The sequence below is a fragment of the Zingiber officinale genome, chromosome 4A (assembly GCF_018446385.1).
Source record: "Zingiber officinale cultivar Zhangliang chromosome 4A, Zo_v1.1, whole genome shotgun sequence".
NCBI classification, from domain to species: Eukaryota; Viridiplantae; Streptophyta; class Magnoliopsida; order Zingiberales; family Zingiberaceae; genus Zingiber; species Zingiber officinale.
This window is the reverse complement of record NC_055992.1, coordinates 80389185-80413499: the sequence shown is the minus strand read 5'-3', so window position 1 is coordinate 80413499 and position 24315 is coordinate 80389185. Positions and strand designations below refer to the sequence as shown.

General features: G+C 37.9%; 1 protein-coding gene and 1 long non-coding RNA gene across 3 annotated transcripts in view; one reads left to right on the top strand and one right to left on the bottom strand.

Annotated features, from left to right (window-relative positions):
• The window catches only part of LOC121970021 (serine/threonine-protein kinase 26-like), a 73561-nt gene that overhangs the window by 5756 nt on the left and 43490 nt on the right, over positions 1-24315 (top strand). For both annotated transcript variants that reach the window (XM_042520407.1, XM_042520408.1), the window contains exons 2-8: positions 2378-2632; positions 2710-2834; positions 2938-2982; positions 3569-3650; positions 4473-4541; positions 4665-4835; positions 4924-4989. In XM_042520407.1, coding sequence (XP_042376341.1) covers positions 2378-2632; positions 2710-2834; positions 2938-2982; positions 3569-3650; positions 4473-4541; positions 4665-4835; positions 4924-4989 — 813 coding nt within the window. The remainder of the gene's footprint in view (positions 1-2377; positions 2633-2709; positions 2835-2937; positions 2983-3568; positions 3651-4472; positions 4542-4664; positions 4836-4923; positions 4990-24315) is intronic.
• LOC121970022 lies at positions 22369-23372 on the bottom strand. Its single transcript, XR_006108814.1, has 3 exons — positions 23113-23372; positions 22988-23052; positions 22369-22427 (listed from the first exon to the last, which is right to left on the bottom strand). It is a non-coding gene; the product is annotated as an uncharacterized LOC121970022 (long non-coding RNA).

Sequence of the window (24315 nt, the reverse complement as noted above, 5' to 3'; positions counted from 1 at the left end):
ACGCCATCAATGTAATGGCCTTGCACCGCCACTACCATCGTGGCCTTGCGATGTCATCACTACAGTGATCTTACGACATCATCACCGCCTTGCGATGCTATTGCCTTGAGACACCATCGGTCCGTGATGCTGCCATTATAGCAACCCCACGAAGCCACCGCCTGTGACAACACTGTCATTATCCTAGCCCCATGAAGCCATCGTCTGTGACAGTGATGCCCATTGTTGCCATCACCTTCATGAGCAGCCTCATGTTGTCATGGTCGCCATGGTTTGCCTCGATTGCTAGGGTTGCCATATGTTGGAAGCAGCAATAACCCCTGCCAGAATCAACTAATACCCTTGTTGGAAGCCCGCAATCATGCTAGGTCACCACCAGCAATGTTGTGTGCCTCCCCACCTAGCTCTAAATAGGAACTTATTAATCCAAGGTTTAAAATTTCGACCCGTGCCGAGGTTTCGGTCCTGGACTGGAACGATACGGTTTCGGTATCGTATCGTGTCGTGCCGATATAGTTTCGGTATTTTTTAAATATAAAATATATTAATTAATAAAGTCTGTTTAGATTATCTCCACCATAACTAGGAGTTGATTAAAAAAATTAACCTAAGATTAATTAAAAAAAAATTCTGACAACTGACACCACTCCCGAGCCCGCACAACTTCGGTGCTGTCGCAGAGTTGCGCAACTAGCCATGGCCGCGGGGACTGCATGACTACTTCGGTGCGACCACGTTGGTCGTGCGACCCCTATGCAGTGAGCGTAGGGTCGCACGATGACTCCACGGCGATAGCGGAAGGGTTATGCGACCTCTCCGCTACTGTTGCATGGTCGAGCGACCCCTTTGCTGTGACCACGGGGTCGCGTAACACGTCACACTTGTCATGGGTCTGGTGCCGAGGTCGTGCCGGTGCCGGTCGCCGAGCGGAACGAGACGTTTCGCCCGTTTCGGCACGGCACTTTAAACCATGGATATGAGTATCTGATGCAAGTATGGATCTAGGCGTAAAGCGAGGACATGAAGACTGACTAGAAAAGTGTCCAAATTTTGGAGACTGATATGGGTATATTATAAATCTTAGAATTAATTATGATGTTTTAATAATATCATTATAAAGCTTAATGATTATGAAAATTGATAAAATAAGTCAACTACAAGTTAAATAGCTAGTACTAATATAATGTGCATAACAGCCAATACATAACACATGTTATTATTGTCTAATACTTTAAAAAGAAGGTATTCATTCAATGCACATCAAATCTATTCCCATTTATCATGAATAGAGGATTATGAGAGCATGCTTCTTTCTGTCTTACAAAGGTACTGTTCACTCTATTAAACAAAAAACTTGCAACTTTTTCATCTTCTTTTTGCATCACATTACCTTCCTCTTCATCTTCGTACTTGATAGATCTTCTTCTTGCTCCAACCTATCACCTCCACTGCAGCTTCTTCCAATTTCTTTAGTGATAGACTTGCCACATTTGGGAAATTCAGTGCAAGTAGATACACACAACATTCCAGAAGAAAGAAAGTTGAAATCAACTCCTTTTCTTCTTAATTTCAGTTTTTTTTCAGATGCTGCAAACATCTGCACATCTGCACCATTTTAGTTGATCATTAATTTTTTTAGTATTTCTGAGTAGGTAGAGCTGCAAATTTTATGCTGTAAAAATATACATATTTTTTGTGTATGTCCACATAAGAGTCAAACCCTCTCTAGTGTGGGAATTACATCTCATACTTGTACCCTTGTTGTGTTGCCACGGGTATGAGAGGATGAATGGAAGAGTGAGCATCAAAGCTCAAACATACTCTTCTCTCTCCTCTACTAGATTGGTTCTCGTTCTGATTGTCTTGCAGTTGGTCAATCTCTTTCCCTAAGGATAAATATAATATATGCTACTGAATGCTACATTCACAGGATTGTAAAATTTTTTTCTAGGAAAATTACCAACAACATCCTTTATTTTTTCTTATGTTTGAAGTGCTATTCTAAATTTGGCGCAACATACTAACATTCACGTTATCCATCCATCATCATGATTCCTAGACAATCCTCACCATCTATGTGATGTCAGAGAAAGAGATGAAAAGGGCAATGCTCTTCTGGTATAGAAGATAGTTGTTTTGTCTATAACAAGATACTCAATAGAACACATCTATGATATTGATCATATGTTGCCATCAGTGTAGTTATGATTTTGAATGTACAAATGCTAAAATATCTATTTTTTTTTTATCTGTGAAATGCTTTTTACTGTGTCATTACTGAATTTGAGGGAGGCTTATTGTATTATATTAGGAATTGATTATGTAAATTCTGTTATGTCTCCTTGTTATATTGTAGTGATCAAGTTAGTTTATATAGGATGACATACGAAGGGAAGCCCAAATAATGAGCTTAATCGATCATCCAAATGTTATAAGAGCATATTGTTCGTTTGTTGTTGAGCGATACCTTTGGGTTGTTATGCCATTTATGGCTGGAGGCTCGTGCTTGCACCTGATGAAGATTAGATATCCAGATGGATTTGAAGAGCCTATCATATGCTCAATTCTCAAGGAAACACTAAGGGCTTTAGAGTACCTTCATCAACATGGGCATATACATCGTGATGTCAAGGTTACTTTTGCATTGTAATTCTTTTAAGAAATTATACATGAGACTTTTTCTTGCTTAAAAAATTAATTGGGCTACAGGCTGGGAATATCCTTCTTGATAGTTCTGGCGTGGTGAAGCTTGGAGACTTTGGTGTTTCAGCCTGTTTGTTTGATAAAGGTGACAGACAACGTTCAAGAAATACTTTTGTAGGAACACCATGCTGGTGAGATGTTAAATTTCATTTTATCATATACATGTAATATTAGTAAGTATTTCTAGGTAATGCTTAGATAATAACAAAAGTTTTGATGGGAATTTTTGTATAGGATGGCTCCGGAAGTGTTACAGCCGGGAAGTGGGTATGATTTCAAGTAAGTACTATATTCAATAATCAATTCATGCATATTTGTAAATAGTTTGGGACCTACTTAAAATTTTGGTAAATACACAAGAGATGTATATGCAATGTTAAAATTGTATGACATATATGGAAGAGTTAAAACTTGGTGTTCTCTGGTCTTCTAGGAACCTGTGTGCTAAAATTAATTATAAAGATTTTACTAGATTTCAATTGAATCACTATGGCCAATAACAATATAAAGCGTATTGATATACAATTCAATTAGAAGAAGCACCATATTTTTGTGGCAACAAGACTTAATATAATAATAGTGATCATTTATTTTATGAGATAAAATAGTAATATTGAATACTCAGCCCGAAAAGTTACAGCCACACTTAGGTGGATTTTATGATCTTTTACATAGAATTCCAAGTCCAGATGAATACCATTTTATTCCATGAACGAAGATAACTAAACACAAGGGTTTATGATTTCCTATGAAAGTGTACCAAACTAAACCTTGTTGATATAGGCAAGTATAAAACTGGATTTGTCTTGTCGCTTTTTTTTTTTCCGTTTCTTCTCTCATGGGTGATAACTTTTTCTGTCTGCAGAGCTGACATTTGGTCCTTTGGAATAACTGCACTAGAATTGGCTCATGGCCATGCTCCATTTTCAAAATACCCTCCAATGAAGGTCTAATTAGTCCCTGATGAAGGCTTTCTATATGCTTATACCTATTTGTTTCTTTTTCTTATTATTACATGGTCACTGAATAAGCGGAAGCATATGTATTTTTTTTTGGCTTTTGCTTGATCAGTATATGTGACATAATGAACTGTTCATTTGGGAAAGGCATATTTTTTGTCCCTGGTTAACTATGCTAACCACATAGTTGTGACTAACATGTCAGTTGTCACCATGATCATTTCCAATTTATTACTCAATCCATCCATGGTGAACTAATATTGACAAATTATTTTGGTTGTGATTTGCTAGCCCTATAATTTCCACTTCCATCCATGGTGAACTATGCTGAAACATAATTTTGGTTGTGACTTGCTAGTCTACTCTTTTCATTGGTTACTTAGAAGATAATCAAGAATATAACATTCAAGGAATAATAGGAGTTTGTATAAAGGTGGATAATTTGATGTGATCATTAGTTGGCTTACATGCAACTTAACTAACTGCAACGGTGAAAAATACGATAGAAAGAAAATTTCATGTATGCTAGTTTTGAATCTTGCTTGTACATGACATTAAACATGGATTGGTAGGCTATAAAACGTTATGACAAACTAAATTTTGCTTCTGTCTATTGTAAACATTGGGTCAGGTGGTCCTTTGTGCACTGATATAAGGATTGCCCCCATCGGCTTGTCATTTTGGGTTGGTCTAGAGGACGGACTAAATTTTCATGTATAAATCATTCTATTACGAAAATGTGAATTAGCTGGAAGTGTAGTATTAGTCTTTGAGATAAATTTCTGATTTATACATACCTGCACCCTGTAGGTTCTCTTGATGACTCTTCAAAATGCACCTCCAGGACTTGATTATGATCGTGATAAAAAGTTCTCAAAGGTATTAAAGGTCCCTTTTGATAATGGATACCTCTGTATGTTTCAACTGATTGAACTTTTGATAGAATAGTTTTACAATTTATTTTGGCAAATCTTCTAACAAACAATAATCAGTTGTACTCAGTCCTTTAAAGAGATGATAGCAATGTGCTTGGTGAAAGATCAAACAAAGAGACCAACTGCAGAAAAATTATTAAAGCACTCTTTTTTCAAGCATGCAAAGCCTCCTGAGATATCATTGAAGAGCATTTTAATTGACTTGCCTCCACTTTGGGATCGTGTGAAGGCACTCCAGGTTAGCTGTTAATGCTCTTTTAGACTGTGGCTACTCCTTTGCTCCCTTGGACAATGTGATATGAACATAAATGCATTCATATGTTCAGTTAGATGATGCTGCACAGTTAGCTCTTAAGAAAATGCCTTCGTCTGAACAGGAAGCATTATCACAGGTCGGTGCTACTTTTGGTGTTATAATTATGTTTCTACTGAATTTCAAAATTATCGCTGTTAATTCCTTTCTATTTTTGAGAAATCTCCATGTTTAAAATTCAATGGGTATGTGCAAAATTAGGTCAAATGCACATATTCAACTTAATTTATCTGGAGTACACAGAAGAGTGCAAGTTCAATTCATAAATGTGACTAATAGGTTGCTATTCCATGGTTTGAAAGCTTCTGCTATGTTGAATGACAGTTAACATTTACCATCCCATTAAATTAACAAAATCCACTATCAACATAGGTAATCTATCTCATGCTGCTCGGGTCATGCCAATAATTATGATACTGTGTCGACATTCGGCACATAACGACACACATCAATATGAATTAAATTAATGTTTGATATATTTTATAACTAGTTTCTTCAAATAACTAGTTTCTTCAGCACATAATGTTGACCCTACCTAGTGGGATAAGCTTTGGTTGTTGTTGTTCTTCAAACTTTATTCAATTTATTATCTAGTTTTCATAATCTTATTTTGAAAAATAGACAAGTGAAAGAAGATTATAGGGTTAAAACTTATGTGACATATTTAAGTAAAAATGAGTAAAATAATTTCATTTTAAATTAAAAAATCTAATTAATATTGTATTGTTTTAAGTAAAAAATCTAAGTAAAGAACAAGATATCTAAATTCATTTCAAGATACTATAAGTGGTCTACAACAAAAACAACTAAAGCCTTATTCCACTAAGTGGGGTTGGCTTAGTGTGGTCTAATACAACAAAATTTTAATTCAATGAACTATTTAATTGCTATATCTTTTTAGAAGGAAATAAACTAAGGGAAGGGTGCTAAAGGTATAAAACTCATCTAAATTCATCTCCACATGCTTTTGATGCCTACTAAAGCAATACGTGACACCGTGACAGAACCATATTAATTTGGCCTAGACCTAAACTTTGGAACAGATTGATACTTTAATCCTTAGCTAATTCTTCTGTTTTATATATTTTGCTTTAGCACAATATGATGGATTCAATTAACCATTATCAAACATCTTAATTTTGAGGTTTGACTTAATTACTTTTAAATTTTTAAGCACTGTCTTTTCTCACAAAAGCACATTCTTATGTTATCCCTATATCAAGTGTTTCCTGAGAATTCTTCCATCTCCAAGCCATGGCCATTTCAGAAATGTGATCTTTTCATGGAGCAGGAGATCACATGCTTTGTTTCCTTTTTTTTGTTGATGTTGTTGTCACATGTTTCCTGTAAACCCCATATGAAAATGCCCTCCCCCTCCATGATGCTCGTTTGAAGCTTAAATCCTAGTATTTCAAAGTACTTTTGGTGCTTGGAGCAGCACATTGAAATGCTTGTCCCTAATGTTATGCAAATTCTCATTATTCAGCAGGTTAAAATACAATCAGTAACCATCATAGCTTCCCTTCTACCCATATATTATATTACTTGACATATTCACTTAGATGAGTTGATACATTAATGTATTTCAAGTTAGACCTCAATACTCTCTCAAACTGGTTCAAAGATATAATCCCCAATTTGTTATTTATGTAATGATCAATATCTTAAAGATTTGGCTGGATACTCAAAGGGGGTGCTTGATTGGAGGGAATGAGAGTGGGGAATAGGAAAGGGATTGAAAGTGGACGTTTGGTTGGGTGGATTAGTGGTGGGTCCCACGGATTCATTACCCCAAACATGGGAATGAACCATTCCCTAGCAAAAGGAGGGGAATGGGAAACCCCCATTCCCATTCCCTACTTCTATCAATCCCATTCTCATTCACATTCCCTTATGTGAACCAAACACCCCTTAATTGGTTATTACATGTTATAACTAATAGAAGATATTTTTTAAATTACTTTTGCATCTTTTTAGCAAAATTTCATTCTATATAGGTTTTAACCTAGTAAACTCCACCGTGACGAACCAGTCATTCCAAGGCCGGATAAAGGAGGAGGGTTGCGTTAAGTTGTTAGCCAGCGTTAAAACTATGACAAATATTCAATGAATGGATTTATTAAACTATATGCTGTCGTTGCTTTAGGTAGTTCCTCGGTTACGCGTTACATGGTATTGTTACTCTCGCTTCGTAACGTAGCGTGTCTGATACTACGCAACTGTGTTCACGCATGTGTCAAGGTCCGGTGTAGTTCCGATTCACAAAAACGATCGTACATCTGACACCGCTCGTCTTAAAATATGGTGTTAAATAAAAGAGTTCTCACACTAGTTGGATAAGAACAAATATGATGGAAACTAATAATCTAAGATTTGGAGCATGAAACATAGGAATCTAATTGGTAATAGATACGATGATTATGAGAAAAATTAGTATTTATGTGATAAATGACGGTATAAAGGAAGCGACAGAGAAACCCTCGGGCTTAAAGTTACGTGAGCAGAAAGAAAGAGAGAAACATGGAGGTTGTAGATAGTTCGTTAAAGAACGAGAATTATAAGAGTAGTTAAAGAGAGATAGAATTATATCTCTTAAGATAATAGTGGAAAAATAAAGAATGTAATTAATATAAGTATGAGTAGAATTAGATGAACTACCAATCAAGGTTTTCGGACGACTTAGATGAAATATTATAAAATATTTCACCAAATGATTTTAATAAGAGGTATCTAAATGGATATGAAAAAAAAAAATGAGAGATCAGAGGAGTTATGAAATAAGAAAGAGATAGGAATAATATTGGATTTCAAGTGCGTTATATTAGCTAATACGTTTAAAAAAGAAGAACATTCAGCTAAAAGTAAATAATAAATCGACTTTCTTTACGGTTGAAGGATAGAAATATTTGTAAAATCAATTAAAAAGTGCAAAGTCGAGAAAGCTGTAACTACAAACAAGGGTGGAAAGTAGTGTATGGACGCCTACATAATAGAAAAGAAATATATCATACTCCTGTTGGAATTAAGTGGAAGATGGGCGAGCAATATATTTAAGGAGAGTTAGAGTAAAGCAAGGGTGAAATATATCGGTCTTACAATGCGACGATGGGATGAAGTTCAAATAAAATAGTTAAGAGTGTACTTGTAGTCAGGACGCACCATGAGAAATAAATCTTGGTGGTGGAAAGAAAAAGAAAGTAAAGTAAGGAGCGAAGCTAGATAAAATTATATATTTGTATAAGAACGAGAAAATTTTAAAAACTGCTCTGACAGAAGAAACTAAGAGAGTAGAATGAAGCGAAAAAAAACGAGCGATTATTATATAAAAGTTGGATAAAAAGGGAAAGACATATTTATAGAATAGTAAAGTGAGAGAAAGACAAAGAGATTTTATCCGATAAAATGTATTAAGATAAATGTAATAGAGTAGTATGGAGAAATAAAAGAGCGGTGGAGGAGGTATTTTCATGACTTTTGATGAATGACTAACTTAGGTAATTTAATTAGATCGAATGAGTATAGAAATTTTAAATTTTTATCATAGAATCAAATGTAATAGATAGTTTTAAAAGATGATGAAAAAGTTGGGTATTTTCGACGAGATACGAAGTGTCTAAGAAACAAGGTATCGATATGACTTATAAAATTATTTATAATGATATCGAAAATGAAAAAATGCTGATGATGGGAGGATAAGTACTCTTGTTCCTTATATAAGAATAAAGGAGGCGTCTGAATGTGTAAACTATAGTATTAAACTAATGAGTCGTTACCATTTTGAAAAAAAATAATAGAAAAAGGATTAAGGAAGGAGTAAAATCAATTTGGGGTTTTATAAGAGGGACCGATAGAAGCTAGCTATCGACAATTAATTGACAAATATCGGGAGTAAAAATAAGATCTACATAGTATTCATTCCTTAGAAAAAATTTATGACAGAGTCCCAAGAGAAATTATTTGGAGAATTCTAGAAAAGAGAGGTGTTAGCTAATATATATTGAACTAATTAAGGATATGTATGCGAGGATATAATGACTAGAGGAAAGACTTGAGACGAGTATTGAAATATTTCTAATAAAGATAGGTTACATCAAGATTAACTCCAAGTCCCATCTTTTACAACTATGAATGAACTCACTCTCTGACAATTTAATGGTAGACATGTACGTATTTTGCGAATGATATTATTTATGACATGTAAGAAATAATGCTAAACTTGAATCTTGGAACACTAAGGGAAAGATTTTAGCTGAATAAAATAAATGTAATATATAATTTAAGTTTAGATATTAGATATGAGACAATTGTTAATAGGAGATTTCCCAGCGAGCTTTAGATATTTAATGATGGAGGAGAGAGATGTCTTATAGGATGGTTGAAATGAGAGCAAGTTTTTGTTGTGAAGTACCTCTAAAACTTAAAAATTCTACAAAATTACAATTAAACACCGCATGAGTGATATCGAATGACTCGAGCTACGACTCAATAGAGATGAGGATGCAAAGACGACGAGACAGATAAGTGGATGCATGCGATGGAGCACGGGGAACAAGAAATGAGATCGAGCATAAGAAAAATTCTTCGAGGCAGTTCGAGAGATGCTTAAGATGGTGCAGACTTAAGAAATTGAATATTTAATTTTCTAAAAACTCGTCTAACTAGTCCGGTGTCGATTAAGTGTAAGTCCATCTAACTATCCTAATCTAGGCGAGAAATAAGAAAAGCAAAGCTTTATGTTTTATTTTACACAGGAGGATCCCTCTTTGAACGGAGATCCACGTCCCGATATTGACACTAATGTGTCATTGGGAAATTCCTCACTTTGAGCTAGCACTTGAGCCTTAGGGTGGCGGGTGAGGTCATAAGAAGCAAGCGGTGAACCCTGAGATCCATTCGGGAACTCTTTATTTTCCAAGAATCAGATCAAGGTTTTTGGAACCCAAAGTGAACCGTTTCAACGTGTCCTTAAGTTTTTTGATTTGAGTTTTCAAATTGAAATTTTCTTCCTCGAGTTGTTGGACTTGAGTTAAAGTTCCAATTTGAATTGGCTCGGTCAAAAGACTTGGGTTAGTATCCTCCTAAAGGGATTTTACCTCAGAGTGACTTGATCCGAACATTGGACTTGGTTAGCTTACGCATCAAACAATTTATTAAATTTTACAATTTATCTACTTAGGAGAACTTACAGTGTTGTTGGAACCTTTTTAATTGGATATGGATTCGTGACTTCTCTCGAACTCAGCCTCTGATTCGGTCTCGGACTTTGACTCAGATTCGGTCTCGACAATGTGAGTTTGTACCCGTAGAGTAAGGAAGCTCGCTTGAGCTTGAGTCTTCTAATGACTCGGACCACGTTGCTTTCAGAGCTTTCCTTATTTTCTTTTTGTTTGGACATTCCGGCTTGTAGTACCCCTTCTGGTTATTTTCTGATCTGGGATGCTCGCTTCGGAGGTGATTATCTTTTTCTTCTTAGAATTTGATCTGATTCGTCTTCGACTTTGGAATTGATTCGGATTGGGCTTTCTCCTTGTTTGTGAGTTTTCCTACTAGGCAATATCTTTCTCAGGGATGCAAGTCTGTTCGTGTAACTCAAATTCAGAAAATAATTCATCTAATCTAATAATTGAAAGATTCTTGGAAACCTTATAGACATCTATTATAGATGCCCATAAGAGATTCCTAAGAAAGGCTTGTAGTGTATATCTTATAATATCACGGTTCTCCACTTTCTATCCAATCGAGTGGAGTTCGTTGAGCAACTCTTGGATCCGGCCGTGTAGTTGACTTGTTGATTCTCCATTCTGCATTTTGATATTATATAATTTATTTAAAAATAAATCTTTCTTATATACCTTAGCATCGGAGGTTCCTTCATGAAGTTTGATAAACTTTCGTAAGAGATCCTTTGCGTTGCTAAACGATCTAACTCGGTTTAGCTCCTCTTTGGTCAAGCCGCACTGTAAGGTTTGAGTGGTCTTTGTATCCGTCTCGATCTTCCTTTTTATTGGTTCATCCCATTTGTCGCAGGTGAGTGGTTCTCCATTTTCGGTGGAGAGTGTTAATCTTGTTTGGATCACATTTCACATCTCCACTTGGGTCTTGAGATGATACTCCATATCCAAAATCCTCACCGGAGAAGTGGGGTGGGCGTGCTGTAGTGTAGCCTTCTTGATGGATCATTTGGTATAATTGATCTTGCAAAATAAAAATAAAAGAAAAATATACCAAGACTTGATGTTGGATTAGTAATGCGTAATAAAAAGTAGTGAACTTGAGTGGTATTGCATTAACTTCGAGAATCGAAAAACTCGATTAAAATTTTGATAGGAAGGGGTGATAGCACCGATTCCGATCGACTTCGAAAAACTCAAAAAACACCACGGAAAAAACTTGCCTGAATGATGGTTGCACCGATTCAGAGTGACCCCGCTCTGATACCAATTGTAGAATTGAAAGCGCTAGAGGGGGGGGGTGAATAACACTTGTGACTTTTTCACGTTTTTCATAAAACAGTTGAGAGCATGCAGCGGAAAGAGAATTACGAGAAGAACAAAGAAAGCAATACTAACACTTTATTTTTTATTTGGTTCGAAGGCTTTGACAACTTCTACTCCAAGGCCTGCATTCGTTGAGTGCTTTCGTTGGGCAATCCACTTAAACTTCGAATGATTACAAATGTCTTATGTTAACAATGATTTGATATACCTGGATTATTGAGATTTTTGTCTTTAAAACTTTGGAGAATGTTTGAAGATAGACAGAGAGTTATGCTAATAAATATCCAGCAATTATGATAGTCTGTTTCCTTTCTGCAGCATTCCATTCTCAACAGAGGATATATCAAAGGCCATTCCTGCTATAGGTCCAATAGATATTGAACTTCCTCTTCCTTCGGCATGTGCCATCTACTCTCCTCGTGGAGAATTTACTTGATGCCAAACCGGTCCTCTAGATCGTTTGGATTTTTGTTCAGCATCTGAGACTTTAGGACTTTCCGTCGGATGTTCGATCCCTACCCGTCCAATCTTCTGCCGGTGTCTGTGACATTCAGAATTTTCACCTCCTCGGCTAGTAGGATTTTCCACCCGATGTCCTCGACCTGTTAAGATTTCTGTCCAATCCCTTGGACCAGGACTTCCTTGCCTAGTCACAATTAGGGCTTTCCATCTGTCTAGTATTCACTAGGACTTTTACCTTACCTAAGCTCACTTAGAATTTTTCTGTACACTCACTTAGATTTATTAGAATCACAATAATCTTTAACTTTGAATCTTATGCTATTATCAAAACTTGGTTTCGATTATCTGGTGCTCCCTACCATGGAGCGAAATGTCGTTCCGTGCCGGGCGACACGAACGATTTTTACCGTTCCGCCGCTCGGGCGAAATCAACACTCCGCGCATGATGATTTCACGTGGCGTGCGCCTGCGACAGCACTCGCGACAGAAGGAATTCCTTCTGTTGCGATCGATTAATCGCGTAGAAGGCAAGTAAAAGAAAATCCTATAAAGCAGGGAGTAGGGGAGCAAGGGAGGCACCGACAAATGATCAATGGCGAGGCGACGACGAGAGCGGCGACCACTCTGGAGCGCAAATAGCTTGGAGGCTCAAATACGTCACAAGTGTCGCAAGTGGCGTGGGAGGAGTCATGAGATGCCTTCGACGGCTCTGGAAGAGTCGCCGAATGTCTCCGGCAGCGCCAGACAAAGTGTCGCCGGAAGCATCGCCGGAAGAGTTCGGTGAAGCTTTTGGCATCGCCAGACACCCCTCCCGCAATTCTCGCACGGCGATTTTCTTCCACCGAGAAAATATTTTTTTTAATTAATTTAAATAATTTCCAAGATACATCTAATATTCTGAATAGACTTTTATAAATCCTAATAAATTACTCTAATAAAATATATAAAAAATATATTTAATTTTTTTTTAAAATAAATTTTTTATTAATTAATATTCTGAAAATTTATTTTTTAATATTGTAAATTTCATTTATTTTTTTTTTTAAAAATTATAATAATTTTGATTTATATTTTATTTTTTTATTATTTAAAATTTCATTTAAAGAAGGGGAATCTTGGCGCAACGGTCAAGTTGTTACTTTGTGATGAAAAGGTCATGAATTTGAATCCTGAAAATAACCTCTTGCAAAAAGTAGGGTAATACTGTGTACAATGGATCCTTCCCTAGGACCTCGCATAGCGGGAGTTTCGTGCACCGGGCTGCCATTTAAAATTTCATTTAAAAATTATAAAAAAATTATAATGATTTTGATTTATATTCTAATATTTTTTTTATTATTTTAAATTTCATTTAAGTTTTTTTTTAAAAATCTTAAAAAATTATATATTTTTTAAAAAATTCTAATAAATTAAATTCATATTCTGATAATATTTTTTTATTATTTTAAATTTCATTTAAAAATTATAGTAATTCAGATTTATATTCTAATATTTTTTATTTTATATTTCATTTAAAAATTATAATAATTCAGATTTATAAATTAAAAAATTCTTAAAAAATTCTTCATATTAATGGTAGTGAAATAAATATCTCAGGTGAATTCGAGAATACATAAATTATAGAATGCTTATCATCATCAAATCACTGATTGATGATATTTTAGGTGATAAGTACGATTAATATAATTACTATATTATAACAGATAGATGATCAAGTTAAGAGTTATTTTTTAATATTTAATTTTCTAAATTAATTAGATCTGATTATATTATCATTTAATTTTTATAAAATCATCATATATTTTAAACATTTTATATTTTTCATATTTTATAATACATATATAAATAATATTTATAAAAAAATATATAAAAAAATCACTTGGACCACCACGTGACCGCGCGACGCATTCAACAGACGCTTTGCGCGAAGACTCAAACCTCGGAATTGATAATGTCCCGGGAAGGAGAGCATCCAGATTCAAGATGTCCAGGCGATAATGCTTGTTGATGAAGACGTGCTTACGAAGTCTGAGGTCATCTGCCGCTTTGTGGGAGTTGCGGACGGCACTAATGAATCTAAGCGAATACCTATCTACGGATACATCACCATCCGACCCGCTCGCAACCACCACGCAGCTAACACATACCTGTACATTTGGTATATTTATAACCACCGCGCGATTAAATACTAGAACCAACACCCGGAGCCAGGAACTGGCACATAAGGCAGAGATCTGATGCCGATTAACCAACAAACAAACCTATAGACTATAGACGTACCATTTAGATACAAATCTGATGCCAATGCGACAAACCTAAAATACAACGAAACTATACAAAGCAGAGACGGCGGCGACGCAAACGATAGGCAAAACACGGCGACAGAACTCAATCTGAAAAGCACTTGGGATGTGAACCGTCGGGATGGCCACCGTCTGGCTAGCATAAATGATATGCGATATGAGAGTAGGGGATACTGGTAAATGAGTGGTGCAATCGGCCTACAGAGCGGTCACGCAATCTGACGAACGATACATGAAGATCACGGTCTCCGGGTTGAAATAAGAGCAATGATTATACTACTACCATATCGATCGTCATCCGATGGCATATAACCTGTCACAAACATCGGCATACATCTTGTGCCATGATAACGCAATAGACATACATACAACACTCAGACAGCCAAGAAGAACTCACCTCTGGATGCTCCAATCATATACCATATGTACCCTCCCAGGATAGTAAGTTACGTGAAATACGCACATAAACGATATGGCATGTTTCAGATACGATGATGCGGTGTGATCACAAGTGCAACTGACAACTCGATGCGAATCTGATGACGTCATCCACATGTGTGAATGTATCTAAACGCACACCGATAGACGAAGAATAGCTGACGTCCACGGTCACACTTCTACACCACGCACTGTACCGGTAATTACACGGACGGCCGAGCTCACGACGGCCACGTGACCTGTGTGCGACACCCTGTCAAGGTATATGGTGGGATATGACGATAGGATAATCATATCATTCTAACTAGAGCTAAGACTACATAAAGATAGCCCAGCCTGATCCGCACGCATCGGATCTCACTAAACCTCGCGTGGTGATCGCCGGGACTACAAAGAAAATTGCTCATTGCTCGCTTAGCACCCGCCATCTAGCCCTATAAACCGTAAATAAATAAACCAATCAAGTCGACTGACGACCTCTCCTCAAGGCACAAATCGACGGCATCATGCAGATGATGAAGAATAATAGTATTGAATAATAATCCCGCAATGCAAAATAAATACTCTGAATGACCCTACCTGCGAGTGGCGAGTACCTCCGATCCCATCACGCTATCCCGAACCATATCCCATGTCATCCCTACTAGGTGTATAATCGACTAAGAATTTCCAATAATCCCTCGACGTATGTGGTATCGAAATACAATCAATACGTATCCTCGATAATACGTCAGACACGTATAAACCCTGACATACAATCAACTCCTCAATACACAACCGAACATGTACATATAATACATGAAAACAACAATGACAAAACACATACAGAACTACATCTGAAACATATGTCCAATCGTGCATCGGACGGTAATACTAACCCATAATCCTACACAGACCTACGTCAGCTGACAGTAATAAGGCAATGTATAGATAGAATATAATTCAAGAGTCGAGATCATACGAATTAAATAATACGTCGGATCACAATCGATCATATATAAGATAAAGCAAATTTAATCCATCCAATAATAATCACGACTAAGTTTTAAAGAAACTATAAAGAGGCAAGGAAGAAATACCGCGCTTTAACTGGCCGACCGCCAAACAATCCAATCCTGCCGAGACGCGCCAATAAAATCCTGAGGATCACATAATATATTTAGCTAATTACATAGGTAGCAAATAGCTAAATAAACTCCCCAATCTAATTAGAAAAACCCCAATCGAAATAATTAACCTAATCCCTTAATCCAATTAGGTTCACTCCAACTAGATCCAATATCTGATTAATCTTCCAATTAATCCTCAATCCAACTTCTCCTAAATCTAAACATAATCCAAACTCATCATAAATCCACAAATTCCAACCCAATACAAACCCTAATCACTCCAACACATACCAATAACGATCATGTATCCATTTACATAAATCATTCACCCAATAACCATCACAGAGTCAATTTCGGATTAGGTCTACCCATTAAAAATCTCCAACAACATAAATAGAACAATCTCTATTAATTTTGTTATTACTCCAGGTCAATCAACATATAAGACACCATTGGTTAAACTCCAATTCCAAACTCGTCCCCTTTTCATAAATCTGTCCACATGTTTATATGTAATCAAACCGCATAAAATCTATAACCATTAGCAACCCTAACAAAACAGATCAATAATAGATCATAAGCACACTTACCCTGATGTGCAAACAGCGATCAGAAGTCTATCCCTTAGCCACACTTTGCCCTGTTGATATCAACCCTAGCAAAGAATCAATTCCTTCAAGAATCCCCTATTAACTAGGTACTGAACAAATCATACCTTAATTCCATGTCAATAACCCCTTCTCCAATGGTCCACCGGCCTAGTAACATTTCTTGTAACAAGTGGCTGATGACAGTGTAGATGGCAACAAAATCTCAGCTGGAACAGAAGCTCCATTGCTCGAAACCACAGCACCCAGGTGAGGCAATGAGGGATCGAATCTAGGGTTCAGATCCTCTTCCTTTTGACCGGCGATGGGTTGCTCGAAGCCGACGGTGCTGTGGCTCAGCATCGGCCTCCCACGGTATCAGCAGCGTGGCCGGAGGAGAAAGAGAATCAGGTTTCCGACGATGGATCTGCATCCCTTGCGCTCGCATGATCGGAGGAGAAAGAGAATCGACTGTCGATGACGGATCGGGAAGATGGGGAAATCGCAAGAAAAGGCAAAAAGGCTCGGGTTCGGTGGCAGGCCGTAGCTTGACCGCAAGAAGGGTGAGAGGCTCCACGCCGCGATAGGGAGAGGAAGGGGAAAGGCTCAGCCGGTGATGGAAGAAGTCTCTCCATCGTCGTTAGGTCGCCTGCTCGCGAGAGAGAAAGGGGAAGAGAAAGAAAAGTCGGGATCGGGGAAGGAGATAAGGAAGAAGAGGGATTAAGGATCGGAGGAAATAAAAGGGAAATTAGGGATTTGATTTTTATACCTTAGGTTAAATTTAATTAAACTCTAAGTTAAATTCTCAATCAACTCCTATTTAAATGGGTAACCTAAATAGGCATCCACTGTACTCTCGAATCCATCCCTCAAAATGGGTCATACGGACCCGCTTAACCTAAAATTTAAAATTGAAAATCCAATAAGATTTTTCATCCAATAATATTTATTATTTAATTTTTCTTCAGATCATACATTCCCCACTAATAAAAATTTCGTCCCAAATTTACTAGTCATCTTAGGGATCCTCATCCAAGGATAACATCCAAATCACATACTCATATACCACCTTACCCACACTAACCAAACAAAGATCCTCACGTACTACTCCACCCTAGTATCATAAACATATCCCCCAATACGATCCACTCCAAACGAATAGATATACTCCAGCTGCGAACTCACCCTATTCCTCTACTCCCACTCTGCATCTAGCCAACTCATAGATAAATCAACTACCTCTCAAATCCAAAATCCACTATCAATGATCCTCCAACATATATATAACGCCCAGACTATCCATCATCACCGAGGGTGAAAATCTGTACTAAAGCAAAGCTCTTAACCCAAAGTCTACTATAACCTCTTTCCAAAACCACGATGAATCGCATATCTCCATCTGCTACAACACACTTAGATATACCATAAGGTCCAGTAATCTCCAAGATAATCCTACCACTCAATCCAAAATAATCCGCCTTACTAATCGGCTAGGAATCCAAGTTGTCATCCAATAACTACCACCACCATCATATCCTCTCCATGTCCCGGGTAATCCTCCTCAAAACACGCCCCAACCCACTAAAATACGTGCTCAAACACGAACAATCCCACGCCGTCCTCATCAATACACACTGTATAACATCAAGTTACAAATGTCTTTCTTTAATGTCATTCCACCAATAGAACTGCTCCAAACTCTATACAATATATATCCGAACGTATCATAAAACTCGAAGTTTCCTACGAATCTCCTGAGCAAGAAGTGAACACATAACATAAAGAATTCATTCTCACTACACGAATTCTCACTACTAAGACTACCCCGCATGCTATACTCTGGACTGCTGGACACGACTTCCACGACATTTACATCCGCAGAGAGTACAAACCGGCTTCACAGAAGTACAACTAAGATAAAGGTCATAACACTTAACACTCCCAAAATCGATCTCAGTAAGCATCCGTCCGAAAGTCCTATTTCCTCCTGCACCGAGACCGTCCGACAATGCTAGAAAAGCCCTCAACCAATCTCCGACAATAAAGGAACAATAATCTCTCTATCTCCCGATCCACCGATATCCTCTAGCAGACGGCCCCAAAACTGTGAAGATACAATCACTACTAATATATGATGTTTCCGAAACATCTCTAGCGAAGATAGTGCGCGATCCACCCCAGATCGAAAATATCACAACATCGCAACGAAGACAACGAAACCGATCCAATCACCCTAGGAATACCAAGTACATCAAGTCCATAAAACATCAAGGCACGCTTAAATGGTAACACCAAGACTCAGAATCAAACAATGGGGCCTCAAATAAGATCCCCATAACAAGTCTGTAATCTATCATTAACTACAAATCACCAAATCCATAAATATCACACAAGTGCTACTCCCTCATGCCTCTATCAACCTCAAACACCAAATAGTAGACCATCAAACCAATATCCACTAATAGATCCTCAAAAGACAATCTATCACCACACCTGATCTCACAATATCCATCAATCAAAATCGCCTCAACAATCAATCATACCAGAGTATAGTCACTCAAAGATAGAAAAAGGAAAGCATCCAACCAACACTAACAACTAAATGTATCCCAGTCCAGCAAGTCAATCATCATCTCTTTCGATAATCAAATATCCATAGTAAAGGAATGTCAATCCAAAGGTTCATGGACAAGAAGAGTCTACCCATCTAGAAATCCACCCTCATCATCATCCTATACGGATAAAAGTCAAACAACTAATACGATATATCTACAAGATCGGTAAACGATCACGCGGTCAATGCAACGCCGAGACAACTGCAAAAACGCTTAGCTCGCCAAGTGCTGCTCCTTTATATTGCTTCCACCCCGAGGCTCTAGTACCGGAGAACAAGAAGAAGGATAGAACGCAATCAATAAATAGCCATATCAATCGACACCCCCTCGAGGATCATCATAGAATCATACCTAGTCATTTTCCGACCTCCTAGGTATTACTCAACAACTACCACCACCTCCGCACTAACAAGGGGTATATATCCGCATCATCACGGATATCTAATCATATCCAATAATCACGAAATGATCTCCCACGGAACAACGATAAAGTCTCTACTAGTCATCGCTTTATAAACCACCACGCTACCGAAGAGGTAAAGAACTACTATCTCTCCAAACCACCTCAAATAAATCACTCAAGGACGATCGATCTCTAACAAGCATTCTACTACTTCTTCACTTCACGTACCAGTCACATAACAACTTCTCTCACGCCAAGACACCAATCATATATCCAAAGGTTCTCCAACTCATACACCCTAGTAACGGATCCATCATAAGCACGTGTAGCGCCTTACCTTCCCACTTCACACAGAGGTATCCTCCGCCGTACGCTTCTTCTAAGTCAACCTATCAGTACAATTCACGGAAGTCCCCACTGAACAGGATACATCAATCCTATAGACCGACTAAGCCTATATAAGATACGCCAACCCAACCCCCTCCCTACGACAGACAAGTCACGCACTCTGAGTCTCCCAAATATCTAACCAACCCAAAGATCGGATCGAATTCTAAAAATAATAGTACGATACCCCAATGATCAAACTACTAACTAAATCACGCCAACTAACCGATCTAATATGGTAAATCATCGCCAAAATCAACTAAGGTAACATCAATCCACCACTCCAAGTCAACAAAGGTAATCTACAAACCTAACCAAATACGAATAAATCAATACTCTACTAATCAAAATAATAAGGGTAATGGAACCAAAGATAGATCAATCCACAACGGCACAAGTTAATGTAAATCAATCCTAAACCGATCTAACCGAGTAATACAAACCGAGTCATAAGATACGTATCATCCACTACCCCACTAATGATAATAAACTAGTACGCGACTTCAACCAGGTAGTAGTACACTAAACCGGTAGTACGTATACGGCAACCTCGAGACCCGAAGCTCGATTCCATTGTGTTCAACCGCGATCACGATCCACCATCATGCACGGTACAACACAACAGTGAGTATACAAACAAGAGTACTCAAACGCCATAAGAAATTACGGACAACAATACATACACCAATGTATGATAACAACCAACATACCCACCTCCTATAGCTCGAGATGTCCTCGTCCCAAAACTAAAAGTCACATCAAGAAAACCAATCAAATCCAAAACACGATAATACAGTATCAGATTACCGATACCAAAATTGTATCGATAAATCAAAATCCAAACGATATCGAACCCTCCGATACCACTAAATTGCATCGATCAACTCAAAAATAACACAAAACAAAACAACAGTATCGCCTCGATCGCACTAACTTCAATTACGCCCAAAGGAGTCTCCGCGACAAAAACCAAGACCTCCGATGACCGCATCACGAATCACACTACAAGCAAAATACACCACACGTGTAAGTTGAATATTTATATACACAACCACGCTATAATAATAACACACACTACCGGAATGAAACATCATAACCACGCAGCTTATATATAAAATGTACCCACACTGTACAAAAACACAATGAAACCAAACACAAATAGACATACATAATGACAAAGACACTAAACACAAATAAAACACAAATACAACACCTAAACATGGCTATACACAAATACAAATACACAAAATAAGAAAAGAATATAAGCAAGCGCGATCTTCGGGACGACGATATGACGATGACCGAGACACCAACCATCTACAAGCTACCCGAAACATAAACGTATACACGCTATGGTGAGTATAGGTAACTCAATGGTAGGTAAAAAGAACAAGGTGCCTACAACAAAAACAATGAAGATCAAAAGTATAAGAAATAAGAATACGATTATACTATCATACCATGCACCTAAACATATCCGATATAATAACCCTCGACATACATACCGTATAACCGACCGATATAATGATGATATATACCCAACTGAATCAACACCGGTACAACGGTCAAGAACTCACCGGATCTCACAATATACCCGTGACATCCGTGGTGATATAAGTACGATCGCATACATGTAAAATAACCCATACGACGCAGATGACAAACCAAGTGCAACAACCATATCTCAATAACAACACAATCACATGCAACTAGTATCTACTAGGTACGATGTGCAGTATTGCACACCGTCAAATGCAAGAATAATAATCACAGATGATGCTCCGTCACCCCGCCACTTCTAGACACCACGACACCCCTCGAGATGGTTGGTCATCGCGATCAGATTATTACCAGTACCCTATATAATGGGTCGAGGCGACAACTTAGCTATCTAACTACATAAGCATCGTGGTCCCCGATCGCCACAACGCCGATCTCACTAAACCCTCATCGACAGACTAAATCGCCCAACTAACCCACCAGTGTCGAGCAGTAACTAACAATCACGACTCTCACAAGGGAGTATAATCGTCGACGAATGAACTTAACGAATGATATATATATAATCATCATCCATGCAACAACCCCAAACCTCATAAATACCTCCGATAAGAGTATAATCACACCTCCACGATCCCACCAAACATACGTACTCCACTACACATGTATAATCAACTAAGAATTCCATAATCCCCCGACACATACGCATCGAAAATCAACATGTATCCTCCAATAATAAACACATCCGACACGTGTATAAACCACAAACATACAATCAACATAACTCCTCCAAAAGTACATAACCAAACACGCGTGTACATACGACATGTAAATGTAGGGTCAACATGATGACTCCTAAAACACATACCAAACTACATACAATCCACATTATGTACCCAATCAGCATGGTAATACTAACAACCCGACAATCCCTACAAGACCTACTCTACACGTGTAATCACAACAGAATAGATATCAAGAGCTGAGACTATATATGAATTAAATAGATCATCACAAGGGTCAAGCATAAGTATCATGCAGGAAAAACAGCAATCGATCATGATATAAGATAAAGCAGCCTAATCCATCCAATAATAATCATGCACTAAGTTTTAAAGAAACTATAAAGAGGCCAAGGAAGAAATACCCGCCTTTATCTGTCGACCGCGTCAAACAATCCAATCCCATGTCGAGACGCTCGCCTCGAAATAAAATCCTGTGATCACATAATATATTTAGCTAATTACATAGGTAGCAAATAGCTAAATAAACTCCCCAATCTAATTAGAAAAACCCCAATCGAAATAATCAACCTAATCCCTTAATCCAATTAGGTTCACTCCAACTAGATCCAATATCTGATTAATCTTCCAATTAATCCTCAATCCAACTTCTCCTAAATCTAAACATAATCCAAACTCATCATAAATCCACAAATTCCAACCCAATACAAACCCTAATCACTCCAACACATACCAATAACGATCATGTATCCATTTACATAAATCATTCACCCAATAACCATCACAGAGTCAATTTCGGATTAGGTCTACCCATTAAAAATCTCCAACAACATAAATAGAACAATCTCTATTAATTTTGTTATTACTCCAGGTCAATCAACATATAAGACACCATTGGTTAAACTCCAATTCCAAACTCGTCCCCTTTTCATAAATCTGTCCACATGTTTATATGTAATCAAAACCAGACAAAATCTATAACCATTAGCAACCCTAACAAAACAGATCAATAATAGATCATAAGCACACTTACCCTGATGTGCAAACAGCGATCAGAAGTCTATCCCTTAGCCACACTTTGCCCTGTTGATATCAACCCTAGCAAAGAATCAATTCCTTCAAGAATCCCCTATTAACTAGGTACTGAACAAATCATACCTTAATTCCATGTCAATAACCCCTTCTCCAATGGTCCACCGGCCTAGTAACATTTCTTGTAACAAGTGGCTGATGACAGTGTAGATGGCAACAAAATCTCAGCTGGAACAGAAGCTCCATTGCTCGAAACCACAGCACCCAGGTGAGGCAATGAGGGATCGAATCTAGGGTTCAGATCCTCTTCCTTTTGACCGGCGATGGGTTGCTCGAAGCCGACGGTGCTGTGGCTCAGCATCGGCCTCCCACGGTATCAGCAGCGTGGCCGGAGGAGAAAGAGAATCAGGTTTCCGACGATGGATCTGCATCCCTTGCGCTCGCATGATCGGAGGAGAAAGAGAATCGACTGTCGACGATGGATCGGGAAGATGGGGAAATCGCAAGAAAAGGCAAAAAGGCTCGGGTTCGGTGGCAGGCCGTAGCTTGACCGCAAGAAGGGTGAGAGGCTCCACGCCGCGATAGGGAGAGGAAGGGGAAAGGCTCAGCCGGTGATGGAAGAAGTCTCTCCATCGTCGTTAGGTCGCCTGCTCGCGAGAGAGAAAGGGGAAGAGAAAGAAAAGTCGGGATCGGGGAAGGAGATAAGGAAGAAGAGGGATTAAGGATCGGAGGAAATAAAAGGGAAATTAGGGATTTGATTTTTATACCTTAGGTTAAATTTAATTAAACTCTAAGTTAAATTCTCAATCAACTCCCATTTAAATAGGTAACCTAAATAGGCCTCCATTGTACCCTGAATCCATCCCCTCAAAATGGGTCATACGGACTCCGTTTAAATCCCGAAAAATTTCTAAAAATTCCTGAAAAATCCAATAAGATTTTTCATCCAATAATATTTATTATTTAATTTTTTTTCGGTATCTTACACAGCATGTTTAGAAGCCTTCTGTGAAAGTGACCCTTCCACAGTTACTAGTTGCAAGCATGAATTCCATCTACAATGCATTCTTGAATGGTGGCAGAGAAGCTCTCAATGGCCTATGTGTTGGCAGTCTATCAATTTGAAAGATCCAACCAGCCAAGAACTACTAAAGCTTTTGAGCGCCAGAGGAGCATAAGACTTACCATGCACAAACCACCACCATTTTCCATCATCCAACGCTTGGTGATATTGAGGTGCAGCATTTGCCAGTTGGTGGAAATGCTGCTGAACTGGAATAGCGTGTTGCATTTGGCTGCTGCCGCTGTCATTGGAAGAGCATATCATAT